The 12,248-nt window shown below is 52.8% G+C and overlaps 1 protein-coding gene across 2 annotated transcripts; it reads left to right on the top strand.

Annotated features, from left to right (window-relative positions):
* Window positions 1-235: 235 nt before the first annotated feature.
* On the top strand, window positions 236-12,096 carry DEDD (death effector domain containing). 2 transcript variants are annotated; one of them, XM_053908925.1, is made up of 6 exons: window positions 236-359; window positions 2,152-2,184; window positions 8,813-9,201; window positions 9,398-9,505; window positions 9,923-10,069; window positions 10,909-12,096. In XM_053908925.1, exons 3-6 carry the CDS (start codon window positions 8,877-8,879, stop codon window positions 11,283-11,285), a joined length of 957 nt encoding a protein of 318 aa, XP_053764900.1. In that variant the 5' UTR covers window positions 236-359; window positions 2,152-2,184; window positions 8,813-8,876; the 3' UTR covers window positions 11,286-12,096. The 2 variants fall into 2 exon arrangements, with proteins under 2 accessions (XP_053764900.1, XP_053764901.1); XM_053908926.1 differs by lacking the exon at window positions 236-359 and adding an exon at window positions 439-518.
* Window positions 12,097-12,248: the final 152 nt, after the last annotated feature.

Raw genomic sequence — 12,248 nt, 5'->3', positions numbered from 1 at the left:
CTGAAGCCGCCGTCGGGAAGAACTTGCGTTGCCCGCTTGCCCCAAAGCAAGATGGCTGCCAGTCTCTAGTCTCTCGACCCAAAGTGAAGCTATCCACGCCCCGGTTAATGCCGCTGCCAGGCTGCCCACACCTAGCATGGCCACCCCGGCTCATGCCTCACTATGGTCTCGAAGCCGCCGCTAACCGGCCGGGTTCCGGGAGGCGCTGCTCCGGACGCGGCCGCCCCCCCCCCCTCCGCCTCCCCCGCGCCCGCGGCGGCGGCGGCGGCGGCGGCCGGAGCCCGGATGCGGCGGCGTGCGACGGCACGGGAGGGCGGCGCGGATGGATCCAACATGGCGGCGCCGAGCCTGAGCCGAGAGTGAGGCGGCGGGGCGGCGGGGTGGGGAGGGGGAGGCGAGCGGGACGGGGCGGGGCCGGGCGGGGCCGCGGAGGGCTAGGGGAAGGAAAGTGGAGGGGGAGGCGGAGGCGACGTCCAGCCCGAGAACCTCGAGAGAGGGAGGTGACGGGACGCTGCGAGGTGGGGGAGGGGAGCGGCCGAGGGGGCGTGCGGGGGAGGTGGCAACTGTGGGAGAGCGCAGGGGCGAGGCGTAAACAAGGGCCGGGCCGGGCCCGGCCGGGGGTGCTGGCGCGGCCGAGGTGGGAGTGAGGCTGCGATCCCGCCGGATTGAGGGCGGTGGGCGCGGGAGGGAGCGGCCGAGGGTGCGGAGGGGAAGGGGCCGGTGGCATGTGGTGGGAGGGACTGGACTCTGGAGAGCGGTCTTGGGAGGGGGTGGGAAAGGGTGAGGAGGGGACTTCAGACGTGGGGGGGGGGGGCGGTTTTGAAAGTGTGAAATTGGAGGTGGGAGGGGGAAGGGCCTAGGGGAGCATTTGGGTGGAAAAGGAGAGCGCGGAGATTGGGGGGAATGGAGAGCGTGGCGGTGTGACGAGGTAATGGGGAAAGTGAGAGACTAAGAGGAAAGTTTGGGAGGAAGGGGAATGGGCTGGGAGATAGGACAGTGGAGCTGCACGGGGGATAGAGGTTGGGGGTTTCCCTTTCCCCGTGGAAAGGAAGAGCGAGCAGAGTTAAGCAGCCTCAGTTGCAACCAATTCTAATGGCCAGGCCTTTAGCTTTTAATAGGGTGGGAAGGGCAGAAGGGAATGGTTTGGAGAAATGGGGAATTGGGAGAATTAGGGAATTTGGAGAACGGATGGGGGTTCAACTGGATTTGCTTTCCAGAGGCTCCCTGACTTACTGCTCCCTTGTTTTTCCTGGTCAGGGAAAGAAGGGAGAACGGGGAAGCCGGTGTCACGGCCGCCGAAGTGTAGAAGGAGTAAAGGACTTTTCTAGTTTCTAGCAATTAGCAGTGTAAGAATGGGGAAACAGCCATGCTGGTTTGGAGCCCTACATGCCAGGGTGGAGGCTCTGGAAGTCTGAGAAAGGGAACAGAAAACAGGATGGCATCTGGGCAGCCTGGATAATTAAATGATTGCTTTAGTTTCCAGACTTTTTTTTTTCTTTTTTTTTTTTTTTTTTCTGTTTAAGTGCTAAGAGGGAGGGGTCAGCGTTCACATATAGGAAAGGTTCCCTGGTGAAATGTAGATGTATCAGGGAGCCCGGCCTCAGTGGATATTTTGTTTTCACTGTGTGCAAAGGGAAAGGGTGAAGACAGAATTTGGAGGCTAGGTCTGGTCTGATAAGGGAAGGGATAGAAAGTGCCTTCTTTGGCTGTAATCATTTCCCTGTCTCCAGTTCTCCCTAAAGTTGAAAGTCAGTGTTAAAATGTAACAAAAATGTAACGAAAGACGTGGGTCTCATAAGGCATTGAGGAGTCAGGTGAGAAGGTATCAGAGGATGATTGGTTTTCCCGCAAGTTGTCGAATTTGGGACCTTTCTTGCCATGAGCCACCCAGGCTGGAAATTCTGGGAGTTGGTATTGTTTCGTGAATTGGCCAGTAGAGCGTTAGGGAGGCCTGGGGACTTGGTTGGGAGTGAGTTCTCCCCTTTGGCTCACAGTGGATCATTTTAATCGAAATGGCTTTAGGTGTGTCTGTGTATTTTTAGAACTGGGACTAATTCTTTGGGCCTTTGATGTTTCAAAATCACGCTGGAAAATTGACTCTTTCCCCCTCATTTGTTTTTGTTTTGCTGCTGGCTTCCAACCTTGTGCTAGGAAGAGACCTGGGAAAATAAGTTTCTTGCAAAGGTAAGTCTGGAACTTTTTATGGTTTGTTTGTTTGTTTGTTTTTTGGTTTTTTGGGGTTTGTTTTTTTTTTTTTTTTTTTTTTTTTTGAACAATGGAAGGGGATGGGAATGGCAAGAGAAATGCATTGGGGTTGAGCCCAGTAAGGGGTTCGAGGCCAGGGAACGTGTGTTTTCACCTACCCAGCTGAGTGCCTAAGACCTGTTGCAGTCACTGTGTCTCTGGATAACTGGAAATTGGTAGGAGGAAAAGGAGAGCAGAAATCAGGTGTGTGGGGGCAAGCCCCCAGCTTTGGTTTGTCATTATCTGGTCTTCTTGGCGAGCTCTGAGAGACACATTTTTTTTTTTTTAACATACGGTACTGGTGCCCTTGTACAGTGTCTCTGAGTGTTACTCTTGGAGGGCTGCTGAAGCAGCACCTCACCTTTGTCTTTTCGTCGTTCAGGGTTCCTGGAATCTTCCTTTTGAAAACATACTGTGTAATTCTGACTTCCAGATATTTGGCTACATTTTCCCTATCCCACCAGCAGGAAAGCTCTTTCTGCCCTCTTCAGGCTTCTCCGTGCTGTTTTCATTCCAACTTTCTAGACCTCACTCTTTTAGTTCTTCCACATGACTTTCGTCCCCCAGGGCTTCGGAGAGAGCCAAATACCTCTAGTTCTACGAAAATACAGATGTCATCCTGGTTGCGATGATACCAGAGTTGCGTCTTCCTTTCAAGAGATCATTCTTTTTTGTTTCCTCCGCGGGACTGTCCTCTAAGGGCTTCTGAGAGAGCCAAGTACCTCAAAAAATACGGATGTCATTCCTGGTTGGGATGAGACTAGAGTTTGCTTGGAAGTAGGAACCAGACAGACAATTCTGTAGGTATATAGGCACCGTCTGTTGGCCCTGGGCTGGCTTGGGCCTCCCTAAAGAAAACAAACTAGCAAAAAACTACAACTCCAGGAAATGTGGCGGTTCCTCGGAATAAAGAATTATTCTTGGGGAACTGTAGCGGGGGGGACCCCTGTTAGGTTCTCACGTGGACTCAGAGCAGCCCGCGGGATCAGGACTCTCGTTGAGCGGAGCGTTTGGTCCGTTTCTTGTTATCTGGCAATATTTCACATACCGGGACTCAGAAGGTCTCTTAATTCTGTTGTTTAGAGGGGGTACGTTCTCCTCACGACTCTGGTCTCTCTGGGATCTCTGTATAATTTAAGCTGTGTTCCCAAGCTTCACTGCCACAGAAAGCTGAGTATATTTTGGTTTAAGAGGAAGTTGGGCATGTTCTTTCAGCACTGAAGTTAGATCGATTCTTGGAACCCCATCTGGATTGCTAACTGAGTGAACTCACCATCCCAGATGATAATTAAGTGGGGTGGGGGGGGGTGCGTATTAGCTTGCCCGTCAGCCTCCTGACAGTTCTCTCAAGGACACGGCCTTGGGAAACTCTAGCCTCTTCTGCATTTCGCTTCATAGAATAAGCAGGATGTCTGATGAGCAGTCAAATAAGGAAGGGTCTGCAACTCTAGGTTCAGGACTTGAAAGGTGGCTGTGAGGCCTAAGGGCAGGATCCTTTCTGTTTGTCTTGCACAGGATGGCATTTCTCTTATCTTCGTAGAGATCCAGATTGAACTAGGTCACATTCGACCTCCTGGGATGGGGCCGAAGAGAGTGTAGGCCCACCGCTTGCTGCTCACCTGAATGGCAGCCGCAGGTGTTAGAGAAGCCAGGGTTGGAGTGGGTGGGACTCCTTCGGGTTCGTTGGACTTACGAGTTTATAGTCTGTGTCTGACCGGCTTTGCTTTTCTTCTGAAATACTGTTCGATGGGTTTGGGTCAGAGGGACCCAATGGCTTCCGTCTCTAGATCTAGGGGGGACGGTGACATACTGTCTCTCTTCTTTAGCCCCTTCGTGTCATGGTCCGTCGAGAACAGGGTTTCTCATCCTCAGCATTATTGACATTTGGGGCTGGATAATTCTTTGTTGTGGGGGCTCTTCTGGGCATTCTAAGATGTTTAGAGACATCCGTGGCCTCTACTCACTGCATGCCACTGGCACAGTCCTTTACCCCTTCCAGTCATAACAGTCTGAAATGTCTCCAGACATCGCCAGATGTCCGGGGGGGGGGGGGGGGGGGCGGGGAGGGAGGCAGCGTCCTCCGTGGTTGAGAACCACTGACCTAGAAGCGCTGATAATTCCTGGCACTTTGAATGATCCAGCCTGGGGTCTAGGACTTAAGGTGGCTGTTTCTTCCATCCTATCTAGGGAGTTAACCCTCAGAGGACTGAGGTCTATTACAGAATTGCATCCATTGATATATAATAATTAGGACTATAATGCTTTCCTGCATTTTGCCTCATTTTCCAGGGGCGAGGTATGTAGGGACCATATTTCTTCATTTCCGGGGACTTAAAGTCAGAACAGTTTGAATTAGGGAGCTCTCTAGCAACCTGCTCTTAGGATTGGTTGAATGTGAAACCTGCCCATCTGCTTTTTCTGAGATCCTCATAATCAGCAGCTGGCCAAGAGGAACAGGTGGGACAGGGAACAGGGAGACGCCTAAGGAGGCTCGGTTTTCTCATGTTGCCTGCTATGAGCAAGGAGTTACTTTCCTTCAGCACCCCCCCCACCCCGCCCCCATTTGTACCCAGTAAGTACAACAGGTGAGAGGAAGATACAGAGAAAACTACCCTGTAGTTGGGTAGCTGTTTTCCCAGCTGTTCCCATGCTCAGCAGGCGAGTGGGGGGTGGGGGGCATCTGGGCTCTCCTAAGTAGCTGTGAGCCATATTTCTTGTCCGTATACCAAACCCATGTTTGGGGGCTAAGTGAGTGCGGGATGGAGCTCCCCTTTTCTTATGGGTATGAGTCTTTGCTTCCCTTTTAGGTTCTTGAGGAAGGGAGGATTGGGTTCACTTGCTCTGCAGTTTTCTAAGACCCCATCAACTTGGCTCTTTGGAAGTGGCTCATTTTATTCTCTCTCTTTTAAACTTTATTTATTTTGCGAGAGAGAGCGTACACACACACACTGTGAGCAGGGGAGAGGCAGAGAGAATCCCAAGCAGGTTCCATCTGGTCAGCGCAGAGCCTGACCCGGGGCTTGATCAAACCGTGCGATCATGACCTGACCTGAAGTCCAGAGTCGGACGGTCACTTAACCGACTGAGCCACCCTGGCGTGCCTTACTCTCTTTTGTAACTTAGCCTCAGTGTCTCGGTGTATAAAACGGGACCACCAATCTTCTTGCTTAGTAGGGTGCCGTGGTATGGGTAGTTCCACACAGCGTAGGGGAGGCTACAGCTAGCTAGAGTGTATGCGTGGTAACCAGGGTGTGTGTATCTGTTTTTTGTTTTTTGCTTTTAATTTTTGAATTTATTTATTTATTTAAAAAATTTTTTTTTCAACGTTTTTTATTTATTTTTGGGACAGAGAGAGACAGAGCATGAATGGGGGAGGGGCAGAGAGAGAGGGAGACACAGAATTGGAAACAGGCTCCAGGCTCCGAGCCATCAGCCCAGAGCCTGACACGGGGCTCGAACTCACGGACCGCGAGATCGTGACCTGGCTGAAGTCGGACGCTCAACCGACTGAGCCACCCAGGCGCCCCAATTTTTGAATTTATTTTTGAGAGAGAGAGACACAGAGTGCAATTGGGGGAGAGGTAGAGAGAGAAGGAGACACAGAATCCGAAGCAGGCTCCAGGCTCCCAGCTGTCGGCACAGAGCCCGACGTGGGGCTCGACCTCACAAACTGCAAGCTCTTGACCTGAACCGAAGCCAGACGCTCAACCGACTGAGCCACCCAGGCGCCCCTGTGTGGGTTTGTTCCTTAATTGATGCTGCTTTTGATGATTTCTTGGAGACTAAGCTCGGTTCAGTAGGTTGTGAGTACTGTGTACCAACCTCTATTCATTGCTAGGCACTGAGAATATAAAGGTGAATGTGACTTAGTCCATTTTCACGAGTTGCTTAAGATGGGCTGGGGTGATAAATACACAAATGGGGTTTAAAAGAAATACGCATGATGTTCCATAGGAGCACAGAAGAGGATTACGTATCCCAGCATGGAGGTGTGGAGAATGAATTTGAAGATGGTATCTGAGCTGACTCGTAAAGGACGAGTAGGAGTTAGCCGTGTGAAAAAGAGGAGTGGTATAGGGGGGTAGGGTACAGAGAAGGGAGAGGGGCACTCAGGCAATGGCAGTAGCCTGAAGAAAGGGACAGAGAAATGAGCTGCCTGCTGTATGTGAGTTATAAACAAACCGATAACGGTAGAGAATCAAAAGTGGGTTATGAGGTTGAAAAGGTAGGCAGGGCCTGATCTCAGAAGGCTTGGTGTGTTGTGTGAGGAGTCTGGAGTGTTCTAGGTAAGGAGGGGGCTGTAGATAGGTCTTAAGCAGAAAAGTGATGTGGTCAGTTGTGCATTTTATTTTTAAAAAAGTGGGTTTTTTTAATGTTTTTATTTATTTTTGAGACAGAGCGTGAGCAGAGGAGGGGCAGAGAGAGAGGGAGACACAATCTGAGGCAGGCTCCAGGCTCTGAGCTGTCAGCACAGAGCCTGATGCAGGGCTCGAACTCACGGACTGTGAGATCATGACCTGAGCTGAAGTTGGATGCTTAACCGACTGAGCCACCCAGGCGCCCCCCAAAAAATGTTTTTTTTAATGTTTATGTTTGAGAGAGAGAGAGAGAGAGACAGACGGAGCATGAGTGGGAGAGAGGCAGAGAGAAGCAGAGACACAGAATCCAAAGCAGGTTCCAGGCTCTGAGCTGTCCGCATGAGCCTGACACAGGGCTCAAACTCACGGACTGCAAGATCATGACCTGAGCTGAAATCGGACGCTTAACCGACTGAGCCACCCAGGCGCTCCTCAGTTGTGCGTTTTAGATAGCGAATTCAGCTGGATATGAGGGATGGACTTAGGTGGGTTAAGATTGGTGGGCAGGGGAGCCCTCGAGAGGCTGTGGCCATAGTCCACGTGAGGGATCATCAGGACCTGAAGCAGGGCGGTGGAGGTGATTGGAGACGTATTTAGAAGTGGCTTCAATAGGAATATATAATGGATCAGGTGATTGGAGCTGTGGTTTGGTGGAACAGTATTGGGCGGCACGTGTGTGTGACAAGTGTGGATGTGGAAGCCTGTGGACTTCAGGCTTGGTCACAGGTCATTGACATTACCCAGCTTGATGCTGAAACTTGGTGAACCAAACACTGAATTATGGGGGCGCCTCGGGGGCCCAGTCGGGTGAGCGTCTGACTCGATTTTGGCTCAGGTCACGATCACGACTGTGGGATTAAACCCCGCGTCAGGCTCTTTGCTGAGCGTGGAGCCTGCTTGGGATTCTCTGTCTCCCTCTCTGCCCCTCTCCTCGTTCTCTCTCTCTCGTGCTCTCTCTCTTCCAAAATAAATAAATATTAAAAAAAAAACCCACAAATGCCAAATTATAGAACGAGTGTCGGCTGCTGTGGGTCATTGCGAGGGGGTGGGGAAATGACAACCACGAGGAAGGAGTAGAAGGGGCATATATCCAAATGGTGCGTGAACATCATTGGTGAGTTCACCTGGCATAGGAGGGTCACGAGCGTGCTCAACGTAGTAATGTTCGTTGATGTAAATCCGTGAGTTTGGGTGAACATTATTGGTTAGCCTCCTGTGCAGTTAGGCTTTTGAACTTGGTTGGATTGCAGGAAGTATGAGGATAAGGTTGGGGGAGGGGGTGGCTCTGGGCTGCAGAGGTCAGGGGTGCTTATCTCTTTGAAATCTCTTTCACAATCATCGCCCCAGCAGTTTCACATGTATTTTCTAATTGGATTCTTAACAAGTCTGAGGAGTAGCTTCTTTCCTTCATGTTTTGTAGATGGGGGACAGTGCGACTTTGAAGTGAGGTGACTTGCCTGAAGTCACACAGCTACACAGCTAGCTTGTTAATGATACGGGCAGAATGAAAACTAGGTTTACCTAAAGATTTTCAGTTTCCCTACTGTCCGTCTGTAGGTTTGTCTCCTGCAGCTTCCATATTAGTTAAGGGCGAATTCTTGGGGCGCCTGGGTGGCTCAGTGGGTTAAGCATCTGACTTCAGCTCTGGTCACGATCTCACAGTTTGTGAGTTCGAGCCCCGCGTCGGGCTCTGTGCGGACAGCTCAGAGCCTGGAGCCTGCTTCGGATTCTGCGTCTCCCTCTCTCTCTGACCCTCCTTGGCTCACACTCTGTCTCTCTCTCTCAAAAATAAATAAACATTAAAAAAAGAAAGTGAATTCTCTACTTTTCTCGGGATTGCCTACCTTTAAGAGGTGAGATGGTTGGGGGAAGGAGGGAGAGCACAAAGGGACCAAAAGCAGTATTTGGGGGGCAGGGGAAGAATCGGGGTACCCTCTAACGGCAATTCCTGCTGAGTCTGCAGCCTGAAGTTGCATATAACACTCTCAGGGATCGCGACCCTGTTTCTCCAGTAGGGTCTGGACTTAAGGTAACAGCTGTTGGATGTGGAGAGCTCTGGGCTTTATTTTGCAGTAATCACTTTTTAAAACGTGATAAACCCTCGGTGTTGCCGCGCGCCAGGCACGGCGTTAGGCCCTGGGGGTACGGGAGCGAACAAGACCAGTTCTTCCACCGGGTGGCTCACAGGCTCTGTTTCCTCGTCCCTACAGTGTAGCGGGGCCCGCGGCCGCCGAGCGGGGACTCTGGACCGCGCCGCGCACCTGAGCCCCCGGCATGGCGGGCCTGAAGCGGCGGGCCGGCCAGGTGTGGCCCGAAGAACGCGGCGAGCAGGAGCACGGGCTCTATAGCCTGCACCGCATGTTTGACATCGTGGGCGCCCACCTGACACACAGGGACGTGCGCGTCCTTTCCTTCCTCTTTGTCGATGTCATCGATGACCACGAGCGTGGCCTCATCCGAAACGGACGTGACTTCTTGCTGGCGTTGGAGCGCCAGGGCCGCTGCGATGAGAGTAACTTCCGCCAGGTGCTGCAGCTGCTGCGTATCATCACTCGCCACGACCTGCTGCCCTACGTCACCCTCAAGAGGAGACGGGCCGGTGAGGGTGCACGAGGGGCCAGACCGCGGGGGCCCGGGGACCAGTGGTGGGAGGCCTGGAGCCGGCAGCACGGGAGCCCGGGTGGGAGGAGGCGATGACCCTGGGGCTACCTAGGAGGAGTTAGGAGGCCCGTGGGAGGGTTGGAGCGGGGGCGGGGGGTGCATCTTTTCCTGAAGGACCCCCTCCCCTCCTGTAGTGTGCCCCGATCTTGTAGACAAGTATCTGGAGGAGACGTCAATTCGCTACGTGACCCCCAGAGCCCTCAGCGATCCAGAACCGAGGCCTCCCCAATCCCCTAAAACAGGTAAGAAGATAGGAACTCCTCTGAATTCTCCTGGCTGGCTCGGTCAGCGGGGCATGCACTCTTGACCTTGGGGTTGTGAGGTCAAGCCCCGTTTTGGGAATAGCGCTCACTTAAAAAAAAAAAAAAAAAAAAAAAAGAAGACCCTAAACTCGCCATTTTTCCAGCCTCGCCAGCCTGCATGAAAGGGCGCCGGGTCTCTCTCACCCCCGCTTCCCCAGCATCTAGCCCTATAAAAATTAGGTGAGGTGTTAATGCTTCACCTGCGTCCTGTGATTGTCCCCACATCGTGCGTCCTCTTTTCAGGTCCCGTAGGCTCTTAGTGCTAAGTCTTGAGCGATTCCTTCCTCATTCCAAGAGATCGGTTTGTATTTCTCCCTTTCCCCTACTATGTTTTTTCCCCTTTTCCCCTCTGGCCAGTGCCTCCCCACTATCCTGTGGTGTGCTGCCCCACGTCGGGCCCTCAGATGTGTAGCAAGCGGCCGGCTCGAGGGAGAGCCACACTCGGGAGCCAGCGAAAACGCCGGAAGTCAGTAACACCAGATCCCAAGGAAAAGCAGACATGTGGTGAGGAAGTTTAAGGGCTCTGGAGGTGGAGCAGATGGGAGGGGGAAATACGGAGAAGTGCTGGGACCCCGGGCAGTTTATGCTGTTTAGTGCCAGGCTCGCATTGAATGGGTGAATGGTTTAGTGGGATTGAACGGCCTCATCCGTGGGGAGAGAATTCCTCTGTCTTTGTGGCAGAGTCCAATTCACGTCTTTCTAGTTAATACGAGATCAAAGGGATGCTGTTACAACATCCTTATTGTAGGATGGACCAAGTTTTGATCGAATACTGAAATGAACTCGTGTGCCTGGGGGCGCCTGGGTGGCTTAGTCGGTTAAGCCTTGGACTTCGGCTCAGGTCACGATCTCAAGGTTCATGGGTTTGAGCCCCGGCATCGGGCTCTGTGCTGACAGCTTAGAGCCTGGAGCCTGCTTTGAGTTGTGTGTGTGTGTGTGTGTGTGTGTGTCTCTCTCTCTCTCTCTCTCTCTCTCTCTCTGCCCCTCCCCCGCTCACGCTCTTTCTCTCTCAAAAATAAATAAAGCATTTAAAAAATATATTAAAAACAAAATGAAAACAATTAAATGAACTTGTGCCTGTTAGGAACATACTGCCTAGAAGCAGGGTGCTCCTCGTGAGGGATGGCAGTGATCTGGCCTGGGCCTGGCCCGTTTAAAGGAAACTCGTGTGTTCGGGCGAGGATTTCAGAGGCGCTTGGGAAAGGACTGGTCCCGGGGGGAGAGGCAGGAAAGCCGTCAGGTGACGCTCCCAGCTTTGCTCCTCCGCCGGTCTTCCAGCCTCTCGAGCCCGCGTGTCCGCGCCCCCTCCGCAACCGCTTGTGCGTGTCTTCTCTTCCCCACAGACATCAGACTGCGGGTTCGGGCCGAATACTGCCAGCACGAGACCGCCCTGCAAGGCAACGTGTTCTCGAACAAGCAGGACCCACTGGAGCGGCAGTTCGAGCGCTTCAACCAGGCCAACACCATCCTCAAGTCCCGGGACCTGGGCTCCATCATCTGCGACATCAAGTTCTCCGAGCTCACCTACCTCGACGCCTTCTGGCGCGACTACATCAACGGCTCGCTACTAGAGGCGCTCAAAGGTGTCTTTATCACAGACTCCCTCAAGCAGGCTGTGGGCCACGAAGCCATCAAGCTGCTGGTGAATGTGGACGAGGAGGACTACGAGCTGGGCCGGCAGAAACTGCTGAGGAACTTGATGCTGCAGGCACTGCCCTGACCTTTCCCCTCTCACCTCTCACCTCTCGGGGGACTGCTCCCCCCGCCCACCTCTGGAGCTCACATACCGTTCTGGGGTTTGTTCTCTACCCTTCCGACCAATCACACCCCTGCCTTTTTTTTTTTTTTTTTTTTTAAAGGAAAAGACAAAGGAAAATGGAAGCGGTGTTCCCCACCCCTCCCTGCACCCACGTGCCTGGGCTTCCCCTCTGTTTCCCTTTCCCACGTCCCCTCCTGATGTGCGTCTACAGCCACCTTGCCACTGAGCCGTAAGACAAACGTAGAGGGAGAAGCAAAGTCTATAGAACATAGTCTTTGTAGGGGATCGAAGTGAACACTGCTTCCGGGTGCATTGCGGGGTCATCAGTACTTCTGGCTTTCTGAGGGCTCTTAAATTTTGTCTGCAAAAACCAAAGGGCTGAGTGAGGGAGCTGTGTGGAAGGTGGGACTCTGAAGCGTATTTTGGAAACTAATCACCACCCTCTCCCAAATTATAGAATTTTTAAAAAACAAAGAAGCTGTGGCCCTCTCCACTCTCTGCCGGCCTCTGGTGCTGCTCCTCTCTGCCTCGTTTTCCTCCATTCCATGGCTTGAAACCTCTGCCTGGGGTGGCGCCTTCCTTTTCCCCCCTTTGGTCAAACCCTCCGAAAGGGAGTCTGAGGTAAGAGGACTAGGGCAGCCTAGTTCCCTGCTCCCGCACAGGGCGGATGGCAAAGGGGTTGCTGATAAGAATACACTCCCCCTGGAAAGGGGAAGGGGGAGTGTGAGACTTCCCTTCCATGTTCAAGTGAAAATAAATCATGTACCCTGCAGCCCTTTCCCCTTTGCTTTCTTCTGGCTTGGGCGAAGGGCAGTCTAGGTGAAAGTGAAGTCATTCAGTACCCACCCCTCTCTCCTTTTTCCTCCCCCCCCCCCCCCCCCCCACTCCCACGCTCAAGCTTGGGAGCGTGGGGCCGGGACATGC

This window comes from Panthera pardus, unplaced genomic scaffold (genome assembly GCF_024362965.1).
Source record: "Panthera pardus isolate Hobbes unplaced genomic scaffold, ASM2436296v1 HiC_scaffold_21, whole genome shotgun sequence".
In the NCBI taxonomy this organism is placed as follows: Eukaryota; Metazoa; Chordata; class Mammalia; order Carnivora; family Felidae; genus Panthera; species Panthera pardus.
Note: the sequence above shows the minus strand (reverse complement) of the source record. Positions and strands in the feature narration are given on the sequence as shown.